This window comes from Bicyclus anynana, chromosome 20, assembly GCF_947172395.1.
Source record: "Bicyclus anynana chromosome 20, ilBicAnyn1.1, whole genome shotgun sequence".
Taxonomy (NCBI): Eukaryota; Metazoa; Arthropoda; class Insecta; order Lepidoptera; family Nymphalidae; genus Bicyclus; species Bicyclus anynana.
Window position 1 is genome coordinate 3,737,371 of NC_069102.1, and position 25,620 is coordinate 3,762,990.

Consider the following 25,620-nt stretch of genomic DNA (forward strand, 5'->3'; position numbering starts at 1 on the left):
AAGTCGCGGGCGTCCGCTAGTTGTATATAAATTAAGAGTATGCTAATAGTAATGCAATTTTGTATAAGGAACAGGGTAGCTGCCGCGGATTCCTGAAAAACGCCCCATACAAAATGGCACGAACTATTGACGTCATAGGTAATGATCGTCAAATTTGTGTGGGCGTTCTAACAAAGTTACTAATATCTTTGTTATTTTTGCGTTTATCTTTATAGTTAATTTATTAAAAAATGTCACATTTAATGTAAGGAAGCTAAAACTGTATGAATTTTGATCTAATTATTTAGATTTTGAAATTTTATAATCTCGTTTATTTTGCAAATTATCCAGTCAATCTGTGCTTTTTATGTATAAATTAGTTAACATTGACTTTATTTACCCGAATGTATCATTAAAATCAATATATCCAAACCTAGTCATCATCCCCATTGTCTAATGTAATATTTATTATCTGTTTTAGTACCCATAACACATTGGGGCTCAATAGCAATATATATATTGTCATTTATCATCATAATTGGCCTATTTTAACAGGAACGGGCCTCTCTCCTTAAAGGAGAGGGGATATGGAACTTTGACCCACCACGCTGCATCAATGCGCTGGCGGGCGTCTCCTTAATGTATCTCTTTATTTACAGGTGGAACTGCCATTAGAAGACCCAGACGAAGCACCAACCGTCGCAGACGTAACACGTCGCATTCACACTCACGTGCATTGTAAGTGATCATGATCATCGTCATCGTCATCATCGTCATCGTCATCATCATCATCATCATCATTATCATCATCATCATCATCATCATCATCATCATCATCATCATCATCATCATCATCATCATCATCATTATCATCATCATCATCATCATCATCATCATCATCATCATCATCATCATCATCATCATCATCATCATCATCATCATCATCATCGTCATTATCCTCATCCTCCCTTTTGTAGGGACTGCCAAACATTACGATCCTGAGTTGCCTGCATCCTGCATTTTATTTACTCAAATAGTCAGTTAAATCTTTTTAACAAAACATTGAACCAACTTCAAAGGTGCATTTTTTTTGTTAAAAATATGTTTTTAGTGTGTTTACCCTAACATACTCGTAGTGATCATATACAGTATGAGCAATTTTGTTCACTTATTTCAATTAATTTTGATTTACTGAACACAGAATTACTGAACCGATTTCCTACGAGAACGGGAACTACGCGGGTGAAACCGCGGCGGTGTGCTAGTTATAAAGTATGCTTGTAAATTCCATGCCATTTATTTATTACAGCCACATGAGCTCCGAGTCGAGTGACTGGACATCCAATACAAGCTCGGAGTATGTTTCTTCGCCGCCACGAAAGAAAGGCCCCAAAGGACGGTACACTAGGAAGTACTTGTGAGTTTATACCTCACACTATTACATAATCACATATTTAAGAGACAGACCACATATTTTAAGAGACGTAGACCACATATTCTAAGAGACATAGACCACATATTTAAGAGATAGACCATATATTCAAGATACATAAACCACATATTCGAAGAGACATAGACACATATTCTAAGAGACTTAGACCACATATTCAAGAGATATAGACCATATATTCAAGATACATAAACCACATATTCTATGAGACATAGACACATATTCTAAGAAACATAGACCACATATTTAAGAGACATAGACACATAGTCTAAGAGATATAGACGACATATTTAAGATATATATACCACATATTTAAGAGATATAGACGACATATTTAAGATATATATACCACATATTTAAGAGACATATACAACATATTTAAGATACATAGACCACATATTTAAGATTCATACACCACATATTCTAAGAGACATAGACTCTCTATATGTCTCTCTATATGTGGTCTATGTCTCTTAGAATATAGAAAAATAGACCATTCTAAGAAACATAGAACACATATTTTAAGAGACAAAGACCACATATTGTAAGAAACATAGACCACATATTTAAGAGACATAGGTGGTCTATGTCTCTTAAAATATGTGGTTTATGTTTCTATATTCTAAGAGACATAGACCAGATATAGAGAGACAGTCCACATATTTTAAGAGATATAGACTACATATTATAGTTCGATATAATTACTTTGACATACAATTACAGAAAGCCTGGCTCGGCTCGTATATTGTCACTGCAAGAGGAAGGCGGACTGTTTGTGATGTGCGGCAAAAAGATATACCCCGTTGTGAAACATGGCAAAATTGTAAAAAACTACACTTCTTACATGGCCGAAGGTAAGACATTGTTTTGAGTTTTGTGATATTTATTTTTCACCCTCATTTGTGTTATTTAATCATTAGTTCTAGTTTATTGTTAATTCGCTATTTTAGTACCCGTAACACATTCTATACGCTTAATTATCTTTACTCTTTTTACGTTTGGAACCCTCGTAACTTTAATTTTAAGTTTTCGTCTATTGCTACCACCAGTAGATTAAATTAAATTTTGACATATACCTGACCTTTCAAAAGTGCTTGTAAACTAAGGCTTCTTTATGATATTTGAATAGAACTTTTAGGTAATAGACAATGCTTTTTTTATCAATTTAATTTCAGTATTATTATTTAAAAATATATCATTAATTTGAATGATGTAAGAAATAGGTTACAATACTGAGTTATGGTAATTAATAATTTTATTGTTGCCATAAAACTATAATGTTTACACTAACAACCATATTTATAAACGTGGATCAAGATTTTAAAATCTCAATTTTCTTTAAAGTAAAGTGGACCTAATCTCTGCTATTTAAAGCTAACTTTACTTTGAAGAAAATTGGGCTTTGATTAATTATTAATTCATGCTTTTAAAAATGGCCATAAAATTGGTTTGTTTGTTTGCATTGAATAAGCTCTGAAACTACTGAACTGATTTGAAAATTTTTTTCACTGTTGGGAATTTACGCTATCCCTGAGAGCTATAGAATATATTTTATCCCCGTATTCCTACGGGAACAGGAACCACTACATCTAGTTAATTAGTTTTAAATAAATATATAATGTTTTACAAATCTCCTTTTCAGATGACGTAGATCATGAGGAGTCGTTCTGGAAACTGAAATATGTTGAGGAAAAGAAAAGGACTGCAGAATTAACGAAGTAATTTCTTTAATTATTATTATATTATTAATTACCTTAATCAAAAATGGGTTAACAAATACGAAATGTTATCTCAATAACTAATTTTCAAGTATTACTTTACAAATATTAAACGAAAAACTTTATAAAATCTAAAACAATACACACTGAGAGCCCATAGATATTTATGAAATTTTTAAATGGAGTTGAATGTAAAAATTAAAAAATAGAATTTCATCATTCATCTGTATTTGCAGGTTGTTAAATGAGGCCAAAGAGAATAGAAAAGGTCCATGTGTCGAAGAACCCAGTAGAGTTCTACCAGTGTTGCCAGCAACAACAGAGTAAGTTATAATTATATTTTTTTAAAAGAATATTTGCCATATCTTTTAATATATGACCAATATTCCTATTCCCCTCCAACCAGTCGGGAAAGACTGTATTAGGAGTGGGTACGACAATACGTACGTACGTAACGTAGTTCCCGTTCCCGTGGGAATATGGGTATTTAATGATATGATAATATGCCTATGATACTTACAAATAACATAGCTTTCTATTGGTAAAAGAATTTTCAAAATCGGTTTAGTAGACTTTCCGCAGTGGGCCAGCGTGGTGTACTATTGGCCTAACCCGTCTCATTCTGAGAGGAGACTCGTGCTCAGCAGTGAGCCTAATATGGGTTGATAATGATGAATACAAAAAAAAACTAAATTGAGATCGATTCATCGGTTTGGGGGCTGCGATGCCACAGACATACACATCAAACTTATAACACTCTTCTTTTTGTGTTGGGAGCATTGACCTCTTATAATAAAAAGACGCACAATCATGTGGAAAATTTCACTTATAAACTGGCCAATTTTTCTTTGACACTTTTAGAATTATTAGTAAAGAAAATTATACCTAAAGGCCTTTAAATATAGTCCAATATTCAATAAAATCCCAAAATTCAGAGAAAATTCAACCTTAAGCATTGAGTTTAAGGTTGAATTTGCAAATGACTATCATTGGTTGGGGGTTAAAAATGAAATTAAATTTGTTTCCAGAAACAACGATGACTGCATTACAATATCAGACGACACAGTACAACAGGAGGTAGTGAAACTACCTTCGGTTGCAGTTCCAGGTATTATTACTGTTATTTTTTTTCTTTACAAGTTAGCCCTTGACTACAATATCACCTGATGGTAAGTGATAATGCAATCTAAGATGGAAGCGGACTAACTTGTTAGGAGGAGGATGAAGATCCACACCCCTTTCGGTTTCTACACGACATCGAACCGGAATGCTAAATCGCTTGGCAGTACGTCTTCGTCGGTAGGGTGGTAACTAACCACTGCCGAAGCCTCCCACCAGCCAGAGCTGGACCAATTAATTAAGAAAACCTCACTCGGCCCAGCCGGGGATCGAACCCTGGACCTCCGTCTTGTAAATCCACCGCGCATACCACTGCGCTACGGAGGCCGTCAATTTAATTTTTATTATAAAAGATTTGAAATATCTTCTAAATACGACCAATTTTCCCATTTCCTTCCAACTAGTCGGGAAATACTGTATTAAGGGTGGGTACGACAATAGACCAACAGGGTGAGAATCGAATCACCACCCCTCGCTGATGGGTCCGACCGCTCTTACCAATGAGCTATGGAGGCTCAATTAATGATTTGCTGAATATCTTCTTTTGACCTATATTATCTAATATGACCTATATTTTGACCTATATCATATCATCAAAATCATCAGTTTTCGCAAATCTCGGAAAACCATGGATTTTTTCGGGTTAAAAAGTAGCCTGTTTTAATCCAGAGTAAAATCTACTTCCATTCCAAATTTCAACTAAATCGCTTTAGTAGTAGTGGCGTTAAAATGACATAACAAACATCCAAACAAACATCCATACAAACATCCATACAAACTTTCGCATTTATAATATTAGTAGGATTGAATGCAGCGAATTTAAAATGTATGATTTTTCATCTAATTATGTTAAGAGATTTTTGAATGATTTTGAAATTTTATAATGTTATTTATTTTACAAACATCCCGACAATATTTGTTTTTTTTTAACATATTTATACACATAAATTCAATAATTTATTTTCATTTATTTTAGCCGAAGTCGTGAGACCGGTTCCGGCGCCCAATCCAACCGTTGATGAGAAAACTGTTAAAATCAAGTTTATTAAAATGAATGAGGTAAATAGTTTTAATAAAATTGATATACAACCTTTTTGGCGAAGTTGGTAATGTCGATTTCAGATTTTATATCTTAGAATTTCATCATCATCATTGAGAATCCATGTTTGACTCACTATTGAGCACAAGTCACCTCTCAGAATGAGAGCGGTTAGGCCAATAGTCCATCACGCTGGCCCAATGCGGATTGGCAGACTTCACACACGCAGAGAATTAAGAAAAATCTCTGGTATGCAAGTTTCCTCACGATGTTTTCCTTCACCGTTTGAGACACGTGATATTAATATTAAAATGCAAACAACTGAAAAGTTAGAGATGCATGCCTGAATCAGATTCGAAGCTACGCCTATATTTTAACTGTTTTATGACGTCACGTTAACAAATCCTTAATCATACAAAACATTTGACAAAATATATTAGTTAACAATTTCTTTGACGTTGGGAAAATTTTTAAAAATACATGATTTTTAATTTAAGTTTTATTAATTAATATCGACATATTTCGGACCCTTATTACATGCACTACATGAAATTAATATTGTTTATGTTAAATTTGATATGAGTCAACTCATTTTCATCATCATAACAGCCGATGGACATCCATTGCAGGACATAGGTCTTTTGTAGGAACTTCCAAACATCACGATACTGAGCCACCTGCATCCAGCGAATCCCTGCGACTCGCTTCATGTCGTCAGTCCACCTGGTGGGGGGTCGACCAACACTGCGCTTACTAGTGCGGGGTCGCCATTCCAGCACTTTGAGACCCCAACGTCCATCGGCTTTTCGAACTACCCTATGTATATGAGTCAACTTCCCTATGAAAATAATTAGTTTAAGTCATCACTTCTGCTGAGTATCCCAAAACACACGTTTTTTTTTATTTCAAGGAGGTGCAATTGGAAGGTCACTGGTCCCAGCTCAACCCGATGCTGGCGCAAGTGGCTCAACTATTCCAGAAGGAGCCGACTCCAAGCACCATCACCTCGAAGACAGACCTCGCCGCTGAACCCATGGTGCAGGATGGGAAATGCACTCCCATAGAGGGTATGAGCTTTTAAACCAAATAATAATTACCTACCAACGTTCGCTGCGACACTGATTTTTCTGTACTTTACCAGGTTTTTGTTTTTGCCGTCCATACAAAGGTAGAGGTAAGGAGGTAGAGGTATTGTATGAGGATATTTCTAAAGCCATACATGCCTCAAACTCTTATTACAATGTTGTGATGGGGGATTTTAACGCAAAGCTGGGCGAACGTAGCGGTTCAGAGTTGAAAGTGGGACGATTTGGATATGGGCAACGGAACGATAGGGGCCAAATGTTGGCTGACTTCATGGAGAAGGAGGGCCTCTTTATGATGAACTCCTTCTTCAAGAAGCCACCACACAGGAAATGGACCTGGATGAGCCCCGATGGTTCCACGAAAAACGAGATCGACTTCATCTTGTCTACCAAACGGCAAATATTCAACGATGTTTCTGTGATCCATAGGGTGAAAACCGGTAGCGATCACCGAATGGTTAGAGGCACGTTGAATATCAACATTCAGCTGGAACGGTATCGACTGGTGAAGTCTACGCTCCGACCTACTCGTGCCCATATTCAAAACCCCGAGTCCTTTCAACTAGAACTGCAGAACCGCTTTGATTGCCTAGCAAATTGCGAAACTGTGGACGATCTGAACAACAGGTTCGTGGAAACTGTCCATTCCGTTGGGTCTAAGTTCTATAAGACCCACCGTGCGAAAAGAACCAAAAAGTTCTCGGACCAAACACTTAAACTCATGGAAGAGAGGCAAGAAATGAGATTACAGTCTTCAGCAGATGCGTCAAAATACCGACAAATCAGTAGACAGATCTCTAAGTCGCAAACCAGCGACTTGCGAAACTTCAATACCGAGCGTATTAAAAATGCGATTGAAAACAATCGCGGCTCAAAAGTTTTCGCCAGAGATCTGTCTATTGGACAGAGGCAGCTGACGCGTTTGAAGACCGAACACGGTAATCTAATTTCTTCCAAGCCCGAGTTATTAAGTGAGGTCGAGAAGTTCTATGGACAGCTATACACGACTACTCAGCAGCCTGTTGCCAATTTGGCTAAAGACCCCAGAGCCAAGTTGACCCGACACTATACCGAAGATATCCCGGACGTCAGCCTATACGAGATTAGTGTGGCTCTCAAACACCTGAAGAACAATAAGGCGCCAGGTGAGGACGGAATCACAGCAGAACTCCTGAAAGCGGGTGGAAAACCGATACTTAAAGTCCTTCAGCGATTGTTCAATTCCGTCATTCACGAGGGCACGACGCCTGAGGCGTGGCATAGGAGCGTGGTGGTTCTGTTCTTCAAAAAAGGTGACAACACCTTGCTGAAGAATTACAGACCCATCTCGCTGCTAAGCCATGTTTACAAATTGTTCTCGAGAGTCATTACGAATCGTCTCGCTAATAGGTTTGACGACTTCCAGCCTCCCGAACAAGCCGGTTTCCGAAAAGGCTTTAGTACCATAGACCACATCCATACGCTGCGGCAGGTTATACAGAAGACTCACGAGTATAACCAGCCACTTTGCTTAGCGTTTGTGGACTATGAGAAAGCCTTCGATTCGGTGGAAACCTGGGCTGTGCTAAGGTCATTGCAGAGATGCCGAATTGATTACAGGTATATCCAAGCGTTGAAGTGCTTGTACGAAAACGCCACTATGTCAGTCCGTATTCAGGATCAGACTACGAGGCCAATCCAGTTGCAGCGAGGAGTGCGTCAGGGAGATGTGATCTCTCCGAAGCTATTTACCGCCGCACTGGAAGACGTCTTTAAGCTTCTGGACTGGAGCGGACTTGGCATCAACATCAATGGCGAGTACATCACTCAACTGCGGTTCGCGGATGATGTAGTCATCATGGCACAGACTCTGGATGACCTTAGTACCATGCTCAATGACCTCAGCAGCGTTTCTCAACAGGTGGGCCTGAAAATGAACATGGGCAAAACAAAAATAATGTGTAATGCTCATGTATCGCTCCACCCAGTTATAGTTGAGAACGCTGCACTCGAAATTGTAGACGAATACATATACCTAGGACATATGATCCAGCTAGGTAGGTCCAATTTCGAGAAAGAGGTGAACCGTCGAATCCAACTCGGCTGGGCTGCATTCGGGAAGCTTCGCGACATCTTTTCGTCCGAAATTCCTCAGTGCCTGAAGACAAAAGTCTTCGAACAGTGCGTGTTGCCAGTGATGACCTATGGTTCCGAGACTTGGTCGCTAACTATGGGCCTCATAAGAAGGCTTAGAGTCACACAGCGGGCGATGGAACGAGCTATGTTAGGAGTATCTCTGCGTGATCGAATCAGAAATGAGGAGATCCGCAGAAGAACCAAAGTCACCGACATAGCTCAACGAGTTGCGAAGCTGAAGTGGCAATGGGCGGGGCACATAGTTCGAAGAGCCGATGGACGTTGGGGTCCCAAAGTGCTGGAATGGCGACCCCGCACTAGTAAGCGCAGTGTTGGCCGACCCCCCACCAGGTGGACTGACGACATCAAGCGAGTCGCAGGGATTCGCTGGATGCAGGCGGCTCAGTATCGTGATGTTTGGAAGTCCCTACAAAAGGCCTATGTCCTGCAGTGGACGTCCATCGGCTGATATGATGATGACCAGGTTTTTGACCTCATATTAAATCTTTATCTTCAAGAGGTACGAGGTCAATCGACCTCGTAACTCTTGAAGATGCTAGACTTACGAGGTCAATTGACCTCGTACCGCAGCGAGCGTTTAAAGCAGCGTAGTGGGTATAAGCTCCATATATAAACTATATATTTCTGATGGCCTCCGTCGCGCCGTGGTATGCACAGTGGATTTACAAAACGGAGGTCCTGGGTTCATTCTCTGACTGGGTCGATTGAGGTTTTCTTACGTTATGATGTCGTGTAGAAACCGAAAGGGTTGTGAATTTTCATCCCACTCCTAAAAATTCGTCGCTTCCATCTTAGATTGCATCATCACTTACCACCAAGTGAGATTGTAGTCAAGGGCTAGCTTGTATAAATAATAACAAAACAATTATTCCTGATTTCTTTTATTTTAATAATTTCAGAAGTGGTAGAAAAAGTTAACCGACGAGAGAAGGAGATTGCAGAAGAAATCGAGAGATTAGATAAAGAAGAGATTAGTGCGTCAGAGGGAGTACGGGAGATACAAAAACAAAATAATTATCGAAAACGTATGTATATTGGTATTTATGAAATGCGAATTATTATTTAAAAGCTTAGGCCCTATTTTTCGCTTGTATTAGGTTAAAAAACTGTAATTTTCACTACTGTGCAAAATTACGTCTTTCCCAGAATTTTATTCAGCGTCGAAAAAGTATATCTATATTTCTACTAATATTATAGAAGTAAAGTATGTAAGGTTCTATGTAATCTCTGAATCTACTGAACGGAGTTGGGAAGTTGGGAGTGGGGAAGATAACTAGGTTTGAATACATTCGGGTAAATAAGGTCAATGTTAATTAATTTATACATAAAAAGCAAAAATTGTCTGGATATTTGCAAAATAATTACGATTATAAAATTACAAAATCTATTAAAAATCTTTTATCGTAAATAAATGAATATTTGTACAGTTTTAGCTTCCTTACATTCAATGTGACATTTTTCAATCTATGAACTATACACATAAACACACATATAACAATGATATTAGTAATTTTGATTAAACGCCCATACAAATCTAACAATCATTATGACCTACGACGTCATTAACCCGTTCGCTGCGACACTGGTTTTTCTGTACTTTCATATGGTACGGTACGAGGTTTTTTGACCTCATACTAAAACTTTGTGATGCATGCGAGGTCCACATACCTCGTAACTCTTGAGGTCAATTGACCTCGTATCGCAGAGAACGTGTTATATCGTACCTTTTTTATAGGGCGTTTGTCGGGGATCTGCGGCAAAACATTCTAAACTAAAATTTGCTAAACGGCCTCCGTGGCGTGGTGGTATGCGCGGTGGATTTACAAGACGGAGGTCCTGGGTTCGACCCCCGGCTGGGCAGATTAAGATTTTTCTTAATTTGTCCAGGTCTAGCTGGTGGCTAGCTACCACCCTACCGGCAAAGACGCCAAGCGATTTAGCGTTCCGGTACGATGCCGTGTAGAAACCGAAAGGGGTGTGGATTTTCATCCTCCTCCTAACAAGTTAGCCCGCTTCCATCTTAGACTGCATCATCACTTACCATCAGGTGAGATTGTAGTCAAAGAATAAAAAAAAAACAAAGATTATTTTGATAAACTGGCTTCTATGTCACATGCCTCCTCATTGGGGTAGAATAACTATACCTTCTACACAAAATCACAATTATTTTAATATTACTAATAAACATATCTAATAATAGATAATACTATTAGTAAGCAGTTACATCTTTTTTTCAGGAGTCACAGAGGTTATTACCACAGATAATGAGATAGTGGGAGTCATGGAAAGGCATCGCGAAGAGACACCAGCGTCTGTTAGCTCTGTTTCAACACAGAATATAACAAAACGGTAAAAATAATCCACCATACTTGTATCCACATATTCAGTGTCGTGCACTTCATACAAGCATTACAGCACTGCATACCCTAACAAATGTTTTGTAAATACTTATTCAATGCATATTTTCCCGGTTCAGTTAAATTTTCTTACTAGTGCATACCCTGATCAACAACCTTATGCACGCCACTGCACATATTGAAAATACGTCATAATCTTCTTTGGTAAAAACTAGAATATTGCTTACTCTAGTTTTTACCAAAAAAGATTTATGAAGAAGGTTTTTGTACTTAATTTGTTAGGTTTTTTATAAATTGGTTTAAAATATGATGATAATTATTAGAAGCGTTCAAAATACAGTTTGGGAGCTTTTATCGAAAATACTGCGTACTCCCTTGGATAAAACAAAATATTCGTATTTTTGTAAATCACAAAGTTTCATTCCTACAGGTCGTTTAGTAATGTTAATTGCCACGTTAAACGCGTAATGACGGATACAATGCTTTTCTTTTTTATTTTTAAATAGCATCAAAAATTTAGGCTTCCATAAAAGAGACAAATCTAAAATCGTGGAGAACATGCCCAACGCCAATTATTTACTAAGTTAAATATTTAATTATTTTATTTCTTTTATCATGGCCATAGAAATAGTATTGTATTTTTTGCACTCGTGCTGTCTATTGTACTACTCGGCTTTGTCTCATTCACAAAAATCACTTGTGCTACAATGACTCTCATTATATGACAGTGGCATTAATAACTATTGTACTGCATTGTACAAATAATTCTGCGATATTACGTACAGTTCAGGAAAACATACACAATATATCGTTCTATTGCAACAAAAGAGAGATATTACCGGTCAGGTGCTTTTAGTCGACAATATGTCATTGTAATCACTAAATATGTCGTGCTACGCATCGTCGTAAAGGTCATTAATCTGTATTTATAAATGCAAGAGGTGAAATTTGGCAGGGAGGTAGTTTGTAGAGCTAAGAACTAATTTTGCGAAAGCTCTAAAGAGCTCTAAGGGTGGACAAGTCGCGGGCGTCCGTAGTAGATAATAATTTTGCTTTACAACTTTTTAATATTACAGCAAAGGTAGGCCGAGAAAGGTTTCACCAGCTCTTACTCCGAGTCCAGCGAAGAAGACTAAAGTCGATGTTGTTACTGAAGAAAATGGAACTGCAGAACAAACTACAGCTGAGGAAAATGGTAGACCAGTTAGAGCACGTAGAACAAAGGCAACCAAGACTCTAAATTCAGGTATGTATGCATTATATTGAAATTTATTCTTTCCTTCTTAGTCCTCTTCTCTTCTTTTCTCCTTCCTCTCCATCTCGTCAACATATTCTCATCCATTTTCTCCCCCTTTTCTTAATCTTCTCCATTATCATATCTGCTTTCTCTTTTTGAAGTTCATTCTTCTTCCTTTCTTCACTTTTTCCTCATTTTTCTTTTTAACTCCGCTTGCACTTTCAGCTCCTTGTTCTTCAGCTTAATAATCTAAAAGCTTAAGTCTAAATCCCTTCTCAGTATTCTGAGCTAGTAGGTCAAGTAATTTTTGGTCGCCTGATACTCTTATTAGGTGTTTTGTAATATTAATTTGATATCTTTGAATATCTTATAGAACAATATGTTACCATTGTTGATCGCATGACATTGTTACCGCCCGAGTTGAAGTTCCTTCCAGCATGGACAAAATCAACTCCTTACTATTTGTGTCCTATTATATTAGACTTCAGTAATGCTTTTAATTCTGTTGACTTCGATATTCTTCTTGCAATCTTAAAATCTCGTAACGTTTCGCAGGTGTTCATTGAGTGGTTCTATAATTATTTAACAAATATAACAGAAAAATTGTCCCCTTATTCTTCGCTGATTGCTGGGGTCCCTCAAGGTGGCGTTCTTTCTCCTATCTTTTTTGTTCTTTTTATCAACACTGTCTGTACTCATCTTTCCTCTACCTATCAATGGGATTTCCAAGTTTATATTACTGCTTCTTTGTCTGGTATTTCTGTTGGTAAAGTTATTTACATGGAGCCATTCATATGGGTTGTGTTTTAATAGTGATTTTAATAGGCAGCCGTCATCAGTTCGCCAAAGTCAGTTTTACTACCCTTGTAGTACTTGTGTTAAAAATCTTGGCCTCCTTATTGGTGACACGCTATCCAGTAGGCATAACTTGCGACCAAACGACGTATCTCGTGAAAATATATAGAAAAATGTCAACCAATAGCGGAACGACCGCATGTAGGGCCTACAGGTAGGTACTTTTATTTATATGTATAGTTGTTAACCTTGGTGCTACAGAAAATAACCATGATAAACTGATGTGACCTTCGATCTTGAATCTATACTAACTCAAGAGTTTGTTTGTTTGATTTAATTGTTTGTTAGTTTGGTTGAACACACTAATCTCATGAACTACCGAAAAATAGTGTTAGGTAGCCCATTTATCAAGGAAGGCTATATATTATATCGTGGCGTCAGCTAGTAACTTATACACGAGATTTTATGAGACTTTCGAGACAACTTTTAGAACACCTAAATGAGGAATATCTACAAGATTAGAGCTTATTATCTCTGATCCCGAGGCAGACCTTTATTTTCCTTATTAGTCGGGCTATTTAGAAATCTATAAATATTGTGTAGAAGAGAGAATTGATTGTGTGTTTGAACTGAGTAGGCTCTGATACTATTGGACTTATAAAATTCTTTCACCATTACATTCCTACATTACCCCTGGTGAACATAAGCATCCCCATTTTTCTACGGGAACGAGAACTACGCGGGTGAGACCACGTGGCGTATGCTATAGTCTGGCAAGTTCGTTGATATCACTCCCATGATATGCGGGCGACGGCCGGAAAGACTGCGCGGGTGTGCGTGTGGGGTTTTTCATTCATCGCTACACGCCCGCCGCCCCGCGCGCAACATCGGAAGTGTTACGAGTGAAGTTGCCAAGCTATAGTTTGATATATTTTAAATTGTGGCAAAATTATTTTACAGACACAGATCAATCGGACCGGACGTATATAGTAAACACGAGGAAATCCACGCCAAGGCAATACACACCAAGGAAAAGCACGCCGAGAAAAACGGACATTGTAGTCGATGAGGACGAAAACATCCTTTACAAATTCCCCCCTCACTCAGTTTCTACCAGAAAATCTAATACAAACAAACCAACAGTGAATGCAATGGAAAATACGGATAGAAGAAAATCTAAAAGGTAGTGAGTTGATTCTATTTCATATAATCGATAGTTATAAGGCATCCAACGATATTTTATACTAGAGATACACTAGCGCATTAAAACTGAGGCAGACAAATGTGCATAATTGTCTTAATTACATTTAGTCCATCGATCTCCTATTAAAAAGTGGATGCACAATCAACGACCAAAAAACGTCCCCATTCAATGAGTGCCAAACACAACTTCTTGGCACTCAATTCAGTGTAGTCGAATTTGCAAATTCAATCTTAAAACTTAATTTTTAAGGTTGAATTTGCTCTAAATTTGGGATTTAATGAATATTGGTTTATATTTAAAGGCCTTTATGTATAAATTTCTTTACCAATAATTATATAACTGTCAAAGCAAAATTGGCCAGTTTTTAAGTGAAATTTTGTACATGATTGTGCGTCCTTTTATTTTATGAGGTCAATGATTCAGTCGCTTATTAAACAACAAACGTTATTTTACAAATAATACCTAAATATTGTCTACAACGTCGAGTTTTTTGTTCTGGAAGCGGAAACACTATATATATAAATATAGATATAATGGAATTAAACACAAAACTGTGCATGTGTGCGCTCAGTTCGGATCACATTTTGCAGTGATTTTGTAGGCACGTGACATGTCTATGGTATAAAATATCGTTGGAGGCATCATTCATTCCAAACATAGAACAGCTGTTAAATTTTATTTAATTTTATATGTAGTTCCTTTACTTAACTTTGCTTTCTATTTTAGACATTCTGGATATTTTCTTTCTTCTTTAAAAACAATAACTGTCATTTCTTTTTTAATTTTTTTTCAAGTAATTGCTAACTTGACTAGTGTTGAATATATTTTTAAATTTTAATTTGTAACATAAATAACCTAAATTTACAACCAATTGAAAATTTTGCAACATAATTTGATGAAAAATAATATATTTTAACTGTTTTACATTGTATATATATACATAATATATTTTAACGTGACATTTCAGTGCGAGAAATATAAATAACAAAGACATTTGTAACTACGTCATTATGACGTCATAATAGTGCCGTCTTCAATGAATCGAGAACACACTTTTAATATTTATTAATATTTTAATGTAAAAAAAAAAATCTCAAGAACCCTATTGTCATGGGTTGATTTTATGTGTGTCCATATTGCACAATTTTACAATGAAATAATGTTCTACTATGGTTACTAATAATTTTGCTACTGTTACTATATTTTACATCCATGTTTGGTATGAATGATGGATAAATCTTTTGTAAATTTCACCTCCACAAATACAACTGAACTTTTTAGGAAGGTTTTATATCCAAAACTGTCAGTAGTTACCAAATTGATAATAATGTGTTATTTACTATTGAAATTATACTATTTAATATTACACATCTTTAATTGCAAGTTCAGTTGGCTTAACCCACAGGTTAGGTTATGCTCAAAAGGGCTAGAACTCTGCGGCAAAGCCAGTTCAATAACTTATTCTTCTGTAATCTGTTGGCTACTTAACGATATTTTTATTTTGTCCAATGGTCAATCTAATTGGAAGCCATTCATGCAAAATAATTACATAGCATTAGGAATAATTTATAAAATACTTTAACAATGTATATGTCACCATTAAATTGTATAATACGTTAGTTTATAATCTCACTCGCGATAATGTAATCTGTCGATATATTGTGCACCGAACATACTGATTCGGTTTCACTTTGACAGATTATAATATACCGAAAAATAACACGTTAAATTGTAATATCAGTATGTTCAGTTTACAATATATCGACAGATTACAATATCGCTAGTGAGATTATAAACTAACGTATTTTACAATTTAACTTTGACTTAAATACTAGCTTCAACTTCAAACTTTTATCTTCTTTGTCGCAAATGTCAAATGTGCGACAGAGATAATAGTATATTGTGTGACTGACATGTGGTAGAAAAATTAATACCAAAGTTATACTGTTTTTTTGTCAAAAGCTGTGTAATATTTACTGCTAATTAATGTAGGTGTGTTTGTATTTTTGTGGGCTGAATAAATTAAAAATCCCTGAAAATGAATCGGTTGTTTATGGAGGTTGTCACTATAGTACAATTTCAATTTCTGAGCGGCCGGACTTTAACTTACATGCGAAAGCGAGCAAGTATTATCTATTTGCACTTTTGTGTCGTAAGCAATCATGTTAAATGTTATCATCTAAAATGTCATGTTAAATGTTATCATCTAAAATGTTATCATCTAAAATCATGTAAAATGTTATCATTTTGTTTACAATTATTATCAAAATCAAAATCAAAATCAAAAATAATTTATTTCAAGTAGGCTCAGTTTACAAGCACTTTTGACACGTCAGTTGACTATTTGTAAAGATTCTACCACCGATTCGGAAGGCAGGTTCTGCTGAGAAGATACCGGCAAGAAACTCAACAGTTGCTCTTTTGAAAAAGTCATACAGTATTATAATTTACAATTGATAACAATTACTGTTTACATTTCTTATAGTTTTACTTTCTGTGTGAAGGTGGAAGCTGATCCACTTATCGTTAAACTTACTATAGATAATAATTTTATTTAACTTAAATATTTAAATAAAATAATAAATTAAAGAACACATTTTCTAGTCTCATACTAAGTTCATTAATTTTCGTAAATCAATGCTAACTATAAATAGTGGACTTTCACTGAGGCGTGCATTTTCATGCATGCGAAAATGTATTGCCTACCCTCAAAATTTACTACAATTATATGTTATATTAAGAATTAAATTTCTATTTTTACCATTTATACAGGTACATAGTCCTAAATAAACAACCAGTCCATTTCCATTCTTATTTACATTAGATTAGTTTATATTTAGATTATACAAAAACCATACATCAGTGTTTGTAAAAATAATTGATATGAGAATATTTTGAAGGAAAAAATCGACATATTGTACATACGATCTATCTACTATCAGACAAAATAAGTAATTAAGATGAATTTTACCAAAACTTTTACTACTATTTGACCCTTTTAAATTAAATTAATTTATATCTCTTCGTCGTGATTGGATTAAAGAGATAAATGAAACATAGATGTCATTAGTGTGTTATATAATTACCTATTTATCATTATAACTAAATAATGTTTACTTTGAAATCAATTTAAACTTGAGACTGGCCGGACTATGTGGTCAGCATTTGACTAAATAAATTTTAATTTAGATTACCAAACATTTATTTAACAATCATGTCAGTCTATTGTATTTAAATATAAAAATTTTAATAAATCTTACAGTTTTTCTTAAAAAATGTTACTTCTTTTAATGTAAAAGTACTATTTTATATATAATACAACTTTTTATAAATTTAATTTTGTGTTTTTATATCATCAGAATGCAGTAGTTAAAGTAGCAAAACAGTTTATAATAAATTCCATTGAGTGTATGGGAGCAGGTACTATAAATAAAAATGTGTACATTTTAAAATGTTTTTCATTTATTTTCACTATCCCTTTAAGCTAAATTATATTTTAATTTATTTATTATGTTAAATTTTCATTATAAAATATAGTGAATTTAAGTGATCTCTTTGAGTTTATATGAATATTTAATATATTTAACTGTATTGTATATTTGTATTTGTATCTCTTAATTCCTGCTGAGCGTCTAGTGTATCCAATCTTTCTTTGCAAAGATTGCTTTAGCGATAAGACCGCCCTTTGCAAACTTTTATCATGTAATGTCTTTTATTTTATAAATTATATTAGGTACATTTTGGGTGAGTTTGTAAATATTTGTGTATATTTATGTGAACCTGCCTCCATCATTTGAGCATGGCGCTTATTGCTAGAACCACTTGCACTTTAGCTTCTGCATTTTGTTGCACGTTTTTTCATTTGCTATATGTATTTCTTTTGTTTATTTCCAATAGGGCAACAAAAATTTTGTCATTGGCTGAAAATATAACCAACTCTATGGAAAAAACTCACAATGATATTAATAATTCAAGAATATGTATGAAAAATGGAAAAGAAACAGGCATAACTATCCCATCTGAAGGACACTGTAGCACACATCTTCAACATACACCAAACCTGAATATAACAGAGGATCTCAGCGAATCCAGTAACTCCTTTCAGATTGATCACATAGAATCAATGACTTTTCAAAATTCATCGGTCGAATCTGAGTCCTATCGGATGTTAATGAATAAAAAACCATTGCACATTAAAAATACCTCTAAGTTGGAGAAAATCAGAGAGGTTGATCTTGCAGCAAACTTGGACACAAATGAAGATGTTTTTAACGAAATCACCAATAGTGGTAATGCTGATCTAAATAATAAAGAAAATTTAGATATACTTCAAGTTGATATTGATAATGAGAATTCAAGCAACGTGTCTTTGCCCACCTCACCTGTTTTGTCTATTGTTGAAAACATATCGATCAGTAAGAATTTATTGAGTAGTATGGATTTGGAAGAATATGCCATAAGTGATAAACCTGAGGACATTGATGGTGACGAACAGATAATGTTAAACGGACTAATGACACCAAATGCAGATGTATCCATGGCTTTAATGGAACAAGAGTGTGGTATTGAAAAGGTTTGCGACGATGGACAAGCGTATCATTACAACCTTAGTAATTTCAAAGACCCTGCAATCTCAGATTCATTATTAAAAAAAATAAACACTATTAACATAGATGATCCAACTGCATCTGACTCTTTGAGTGTTAAGCTCAGAAATTTGATTTTAGAGAGCACAAAGAAAAAATTAAGAAGAGTTAGTATTGATACAGAAAATATCAAAGGCAAATCTGCACCTAAAGGCGCTAAATCTAAAAAACGCAGCTCTACCCCACGTAAAAAGCAACGTAAACAAACAATTACTGAGCCTCAAATTGTGGTAGAACATACAGAAACATGCTCACAACGTGGTCGAGAATCTTGCCCACCTATTATAATAGTTTCTGAACATAAAAACAATGAAATGATAAACGCGCCTGTAACTGAATCATCGCATCACCTCACAGCGAAACCTTCTCGAAGAAATAAAAAGAAAGATACTATTAAAGTGAAAATACTTAAACCGAAGACTAAGGCCAAAGCAAATTCATGTGAAGAGATTCATAAAGCTGACTTTACAGACAGTGGAATAAATGCTACCGTATCTGAAATTAAACTGAGTTCAGATGACAGTGTCGAATACATACATAATCATTCTGATACATGTCTAAACGCACACGAATGTATGGGAGACAGTGTTCAAATAGTAGACAATACTGCAAATTCGATTTTATCGTTAGACACGAATTCTGCGTATTCTGATATAGCATGCCATGTCAGTAGAGGAAACCTGATGCATGATTTATGCAGTAACGATAATCAAGATGGATTGGATGTAACAAAAGGTACTATTTTTTACTATCATATGAGATATGATATTATAATATATTGTTACGTATCTAGAATCATTTCTTGGGGTGAGCCTGTTGGGTCGTTTACAATGTTTGTGAACGCTGACCTCTGAATCGGGTCTATTGATTTTATTGATTTTTCTTTGTATATTTTGCGTTTTATCATCCATTATAGAATTTTAAATAGGGAAAATAATCTAAATTAGACTCTCACTTTCTCCTTTTCACTTTTCACAGTAATTTACTTAATTTTAAATATATTTTTTAATCTCGCTTTTTTTTACAGAATTCAATTTTGCAGAAATAAGGCAGGCGGATAGCGCGACAACGACTGCCTACCACACACCCATCGGATCACAGTCTCCTCCTATTAGTATTATGACAGATGACTTGTCTGTCGGTACACCTGAAGAACCAGTACGAAATAGTAATTGGTACCTTCTCTCAGAGCAGGAATCGTCTAGTTCAAACTATTTCAATGTCAACGATAATTCTGAATCCAGGTATACCAATTTTGCGCCATTGGATCAAATATTTCCAATAACATGCGCTGTGCCCAACCTGTCGACTATCACGGAAAATTCTAAAGATAACGGATATGACGTAAAAAAGTAGTGAAAGTAAAAGTAAAGACATTTTTTTTTCAATTCAGTGACATTTTCAATTCTTCAAATATATTTATTTTGTTAAATTTATATAATGTTTTGATTACTTATAAGACATTTTCAATTCTCCAAATATATTTATTTTGTTAAGTTTATATAATATTTCGATTACTTATTCATAATGATTGATTAGTGCTGTGCATTTTGTTATAAGTAAATGTCAAATTAAACCAATATTAGAGATGATTAAAATTTATTAAAAGTATTGGTTTGTTTTTATTTGTCCAACAGAACATACAGATGATTTGTTTAATTTGGCGGGCGATTTCAGTTTACTTTCATTAGCCAGACTCGTAACAACAATAACGTAAATTATTATAATCAAATAATTACCAATAAAAAATATTCCATCTTATTTCTTTAGTTTTTGTGAAGACGCCATTTTTCTGGAATAATATTGAAAGTTACTGGTCCGACGCTCCGTGTCGTACTGACTCGAGAAAGTATTCGTTTTTGAATTTTGTATTTGGAGCGGCTACGACACCGTCGTGTTCCGTACGCTCTATTTGCCTATTATTGATTAATCTGTGATTTGTTCAAAGAAGAAATGCGCGAAAGAATTCCACTTATACTGGATTCAAATTATTCTAAATTCAGTTAAGAAATATCTATAATTAGCTGGTGCCGCATGGATACCGTTCCCGTAGGAATACGGGGATAATATATAGCCTATAGCCTTCCTCGATAAATAGGCTATCTAACAATGAAAGAATTTTTTAAATCGGTCCAGTAGTTCCTGAGATTAGCGTGTTCAATCAAACAAACTCTCCAGCTTTGTAATATTAGTATAGATTGATTGGCTATTGAAATGTAGCACGAATCAGGATGTAATAATAGGTATTGTATTTAGAAACAAATGGACTCGAGTTTAATTTGTAAAAATCAGCTGGACCCAGAACGATTGCGCGATGCCAGTGCTGTTATGGAAAGGAACCTAGGAACATTAAGCAGTACGAGTATATACTAATATTATAAATGCGAAAGTAAGTATGTCTGTCTGTCTGTCTGCACAAATCCCCAAGATTTTCAAAATGCACAACATTTAACCAATACTGGAGGTGGAGGTATTCAAAAACGTGTAAGGGTGTAAGATATGTTCATATAAGTTCATCTGCCGCGCTCGAGTAAATCGAAAATTCCCTCTTTGGTTCTCTTAATAATGGGTCCAACAAGTTTACAGCTGCTAGAATCCAAATATAGTATTTGATTACCCAGATACTCTCAGTTTCCCAGATTACAATACCCAGAGTATTTAAATAGTAACTAGAGCCAAAACATCGTGGACGAACTGGGATGAACACAATTTAAGGATATCTCTACATTTTTTAGCCGGCTGTGCCGATATCTCTTACTAAGTATAAAAAGCTGGTCTGTGCTCTAACATTCAAGCCCAATAGAGCTAGAACTCAGAGCCGTAAAACGTATATAAATAAAATGTAATGATTGTCCATAGTTCAATGTCAGTCATTTCATTGTCTATATTTTCATTTGTCTTTGTAATTTGTCAGTTGATGTTGAATGATCTATTAATCTGTGGTTGAATGTATTTTGTAAATAAAATCTAAAATCCTATAATTTTAATTTAAAAAGCGTATTTTATCCAAAAATATTATGAAATGTGAATCTATTTGAACTTGTAACACCTATATCGGGAGAAAATGTTATTATGATGTATTTAATTGAGTCAGTAGATCGATAAATTAATATCAAGATGTGCAGATTTTTGCCTCTTAGAGTAGGTGTGAAAGATTCTTTAGTTTTAATTCTATTGATGATTTTCAATACAATTCATGTGACTGATCTTGGTAAGTATTGAATGTATTTTATCAAATGATCCATTTCCAATACTCTAATAACTACAACAATAGGCTTACTCAGACAAAAGTGTACAGGCGTTTTGAGTTCTACATTCCAACTCTGTAAGTTATGTAGTTTAAATAGCACGCAATTCCGTCTGGCCTGCTATCTATACACGCTGTGGGATTAAGTTGCGGAGAGCACAGAACTCAACATCTGAATGTACCTTCCAGCCAGGATAGCCCAGTGGATATGACCTCTGCCTCCGATTCCGGAGGGTGTGGGTTCGAATCCGGTCCGGGGCATGTCCAACTTTTCAGTTGTGTGCATTTTAAGAAATTAAATATCACATGTCTTAATCAGTGAACAAAAATCATTGTGAAGAAACCTGCATACTAAGAGGCCATGGGGCCAACTCCTAGTGGCGAAGTGCGGAAAAGGCCCAGAAAAGAAGAAGAAGAAAAAGACCTGCATACCAGAGAATTTTCTTAATTCCTTGCATGTGTGAAGTCTGCCAATCCCCATTGGGCGTGGTGGATTAATAGCCAAACTACTCTCATTCTGAGAGGAGACTCAAGCTCAACAGTGAGCCGAATATGGGTTTATAATGATGAAACAGTGCTTATTGAGTATGACTTTAGTATAATAATTATTCATTAATTTCAGCCAAAAATGACATGGACCTTCACAGCAAGCAAAGCAAGTTAAAAGAAGACACAAACAACAACAAAGCCAACTTTAACAACAATGATGATGGAAACAACTGCCCACAGAATCAAGAGAATACAACTGAATGCTCCTCTCTACATTACCCATGCATTTCCTGCTCTGGCACTAGTGATTGCATTTATGGAGGAGATTATAATTACTCTTGTAGGGTGAATGCCAATGTGGTTTGTAAAGTAAGTTAATCATCATAATATGAAAATTAAGTTGTTTAATGTTGCATGGTTACTTAGATCTTTTAAACTGTTCAATGGATTTTAAATAAGTTTTTAGAAAGAGATAGAGATTTAAGAAGGTTTATTATATGTATATATATATATGTACAAGTGCATGTACAATGTACATATTATAGTACAGACTATACCGTTTCAAACAAAAAAAGAATTTTTGAAATCGGTCCACGCGTCTTTGAGTAATCGGTGTACATACATAAAAAAAAAAAGAAAAAAAAAATACCGACCGAATTGAGAACCTCCTCCTTTTTGAAGTCGGTTAAAAATATAACAAAGTTGAGGCACAGCTATTATGTGACAGAGTTTGGCAGCAGTCGCTGGGTGTACCACAAATATAACCTGTTAGTGTTTTTCAGATAGCATGGGTACCGTGACAATTTGTTTCACTAGAAAATTTTCCGCAATTCACAATAATAGTATGTTTTATGAAAGTCATAAGGCAACTGTCAAATTACCCATGCTATCTGTAAAACACTAATCAAATTGTTAATTACTCCACACTGCTCCATATTATCTACATAACAACCGTGTAAAGCTGGGAGTTTTGTAATAGGTTTCACCATATCAAGAGTATTAGTGTGAAATATGTAACCTCTATGGTAAGGTTTACTATAGTAATCATATGACAATGCATTGCCATTGTAAGAAACGAACTATTGCCTATAAAGCTTACTTTATATTTTTATGCCGTTTGGCTATTACTATTTCTCCATATAAGCTGTCACAAGAAGCTCATCATTAACAGCCTATGAATCCAAACACAACTGTCTTGAACCCATAGTATCCAGCGGCTCCCTGCAATCTGCTTGATGTCCTTGGTCCACTTAGTGGAGAATCAACCAACACTGCTTTTGAGTGCAGGGTTGCCATTTCAGCAGCTTAGGACCCTAACCCCACTAATTAGGTGTGGGTCAAATAGTATTAGAACCCATGAAGCAAACCCCTTTAGGGTGAAGTGCAATACTTGAGTGAAATATCCAGCTAGCATGTAATGTTTATTTACTTACAGGGCTTGAAAACATTCAACAGGACTGCAATGTGTCGTTTTTGTTATCAAACAGAAAAGTGGGAACACAGATGTGAGCAGAAAGCCAACTGCAACTCCTTGGCATCACCTACAAAGTATTATTTGTAAGTCGCTTTTTATGAGGATCCATTCCAATATATATTTTAATTCAGAAGACATTTCCCATATTATAAAATGGGAATAGTTATCATGGCAAAGGCAATTTTTCCACCTTCCTAACTCTGGGAGGAGAATTTTTATTACTGAAAATTTGTTGTAAAAAAAGAAAAGCTCAGTACAGTAGAAACTTATTATTGGCGCTTCCTTTATTCACAATTTCGCCGTTCGCACATTACAAAATTGCGATCCAATTATATATTTATTTGTGGCTAAAGATTTCGTTATTGGATCTGCGCGACTGCGACTCGATTAATGTCATTAGTCCATCTGGTGGGGGTCGACCAACACTGCGCTTTCTAGTGAGGGGTCGCCATTCCAGCACCTTGGGACCCAATGTCCATCGGCTATTTAAACTATGTGTCCCGCCCATTGCTACTTCAGCTTCGCGACTCGTTGAACTATCGTCAGTGACTTTGGTTCTTCTGCAGATCTCATTTCTGTTCCGATCACCTAGTAGGTACTATTATTAAAAGTTATATAATAAAAATTTAAAAAAATATAATCTGGCAGTTCGTTCGTTCGTTCGTTGATAACACTCCCAAGATATGCGGGTGACGAGGGGAAAGACTGCACGGGTGTGAAATCGTGCGTGCGGGGAAGTGAGGTGCGTCAGTGGTTTTTCATTCATCGCTACACGCCCCCCGGCCCGCTCCCGCATCAGGAGTGTTACGAACAAAGTTCCCAAGCTAAAGTATAAGTAATAATATAATCTCTGTTACAATACAGGACCAACTGCACAGTCTCCGACGACGTCATATGTCTGGGCAAGCGGAAGTTCCTCAAAAAGTTGCGATGTTCATGGACTTCTGGCACTAGATGGGGAACTGCGCTCATACTGGCGCTAACCCTCGGAGGCTTTGGCGCCGATCGCTTCTACCTCGGCCACTGGCAGGAGGGGATTGGGAAACTGTTTAGTTTCGGAGGCCTTGGCGTCTGGACCTTGGTAGATGCGCTGCTGATCGGCATTCACCACCTCGGCCCTGCCGATGGATCTGTATTCATTTAAGCTTGTTGTATTAATGTTAAAGTATGCGCCAAAATTCGAGCCTGCTTTGAACGCCAGGTGTATGTTTGTGTAGTAATTATATCCCAGTTCCCAACGAGGTTATGCGCATTTCGGCATGTCAGAGTGGACTCTAAGTTTGGCGCATACCTAATCTAATAATGTAATTTATTCATTTTAGTGTAATAAATATATTGTAAGTTGAGTTTTGTGTTTCATCTATACTAATATTATAAAGAGGAAAGATTTGTTTGTTTGTTTGCATTGAATAGGCTTCAAACTACTGAACAGATTAGAAAATTTCGTTCACTGTTGGAAAGCTAAACTATCCCCGAGTACCTACTATAGGCTATATTTAAACCCATATTCCTATGGGAAAGACAACCACGCGGGTGAAATCGCGCGGCATCTGCTAGTTAATTAACTATTTGATATTCTTATTCTAATAAGATCGTTACAAAACCATCCTAGTAAAAAAGGCATTTTTTTTTACATTTTTAGGCG

General features: G+C 35.8%; 2 protein-coding genes across 2 annotated transcripts in view; both read left to right on the forward strand.

Moving 5' to 3' along the window:
* The window catches only part of LOC112055705 (uncharacterized), a 28,538-nt gene extending 8,162 nt beyond the window's left edge, over nucleotides 1–20,376 (forward strand). Inside the window, exons 6-19 of the mRNA XM_052887626.1 lie at nucleotides 639–717; nucleotides 1,289–1,396; nucleotides 2,153–2,283; nucleotides 3,072–3,147; nucleotides 3,384–3,470; nucleotides 4,176–4,255; nucleotides 5,243–5,325; nucleotides 6,216–6,372; nucleotides 9,426–9,551; nucleotides 10,764–10,875; nucleotides 11,960–12,129; nucleotides 13,876–14,098; nucleotides 18,017–19,500; nucleotides 19,793–20,376. Coding sequence (XP_052743586.1) covers nucleotides 639–717; nucleotides 1,289–1,396; nucleotides 2,153–2,283; nucleotides 3,072–3,147; nucleotides 3,384–3,470; nucleotides 4,176–4,255; nucleotides 5,243–5,325; nucleotides 6,216–6,372; nucleotides 9,426–9,551; nucleotides 10,764–10,875; nucleotides 11,960–12,129; nucleotides 13,876–14,098; nucleotides 18,017–19,500; nucleotides 19,793–20,121 — 3,245 coding nt within the window. The 3' untranslated portion in view covers nucleotides 20,122–20,376. The remainder of the gene's footprint in view (nucleotides 1–638; nucleotides 718–1,288; nucleotides 1,397–2,152; nucleotides 2,284–3,071; nucleotides 3,148–3,383; nucleotides 3,471–4,175; nucleotides 4,256–5,242; nucleotides 5,326–6,215; nucleotides 6,373–9,425; nucleotides 9,552–10,763; nucleotides 10,876–11,959; nucleotides 12,130–13,875; nucleotides 14,099–18,016; nucleotides 19,501–19,792) is intronic.
* A 1,305-nt stretch (nucleotides 20,377–21,681) lies between these two features.
* LOC112055706 (TM2 domain-containing protein almondex) lies at nucleotides 21,682–25,310 on the forward strand. Its single transcript, XM_024095893.2, has 4 exons — nucleotides 21,682–21,976; nucleotides 22,635–22,870; nucleotides 23,937–24,058; nucleotides 24,840–25,310. The coding sequence occupies exons 1-4, from the start codon at nucleotides 21,883–21,885 to the stop codon at nucleotides 25,117–25,119; spliced, it is 732 nt and encodes a 243-aa protein (XP_023951661.2). The 5' UTR covers nucleotides 21,682–21,882; the 3' UTR covers nucleotides 25,120–25,310.
* Nucleotides 25,311–25,620: the final 310 nt, after the last annotated feature.

Coding starts and splice junctions, on each gene's coding strand:
- LOC112055706 (XM_024095893.2), top strand. CDS start 21,883: ATGTGCAGATTTTTGCCTCTTAGAGTAGGTGTGAAAGATTCTTTAGTT. Junction 22,871..23,936: donor ATGCCAATGTGGTTTGTAAA/GTAAGTTAATCA, acceptor ATTTACTTACAG/GGCTTGAAAACATTCAACAG. Junction 24,059..24,839: donor TCACCTACAAAGTATTATTT/GTAAGTCGCTTT, acceptor GTTACAATACAG/GACCAACTGCACAGTCTCCG.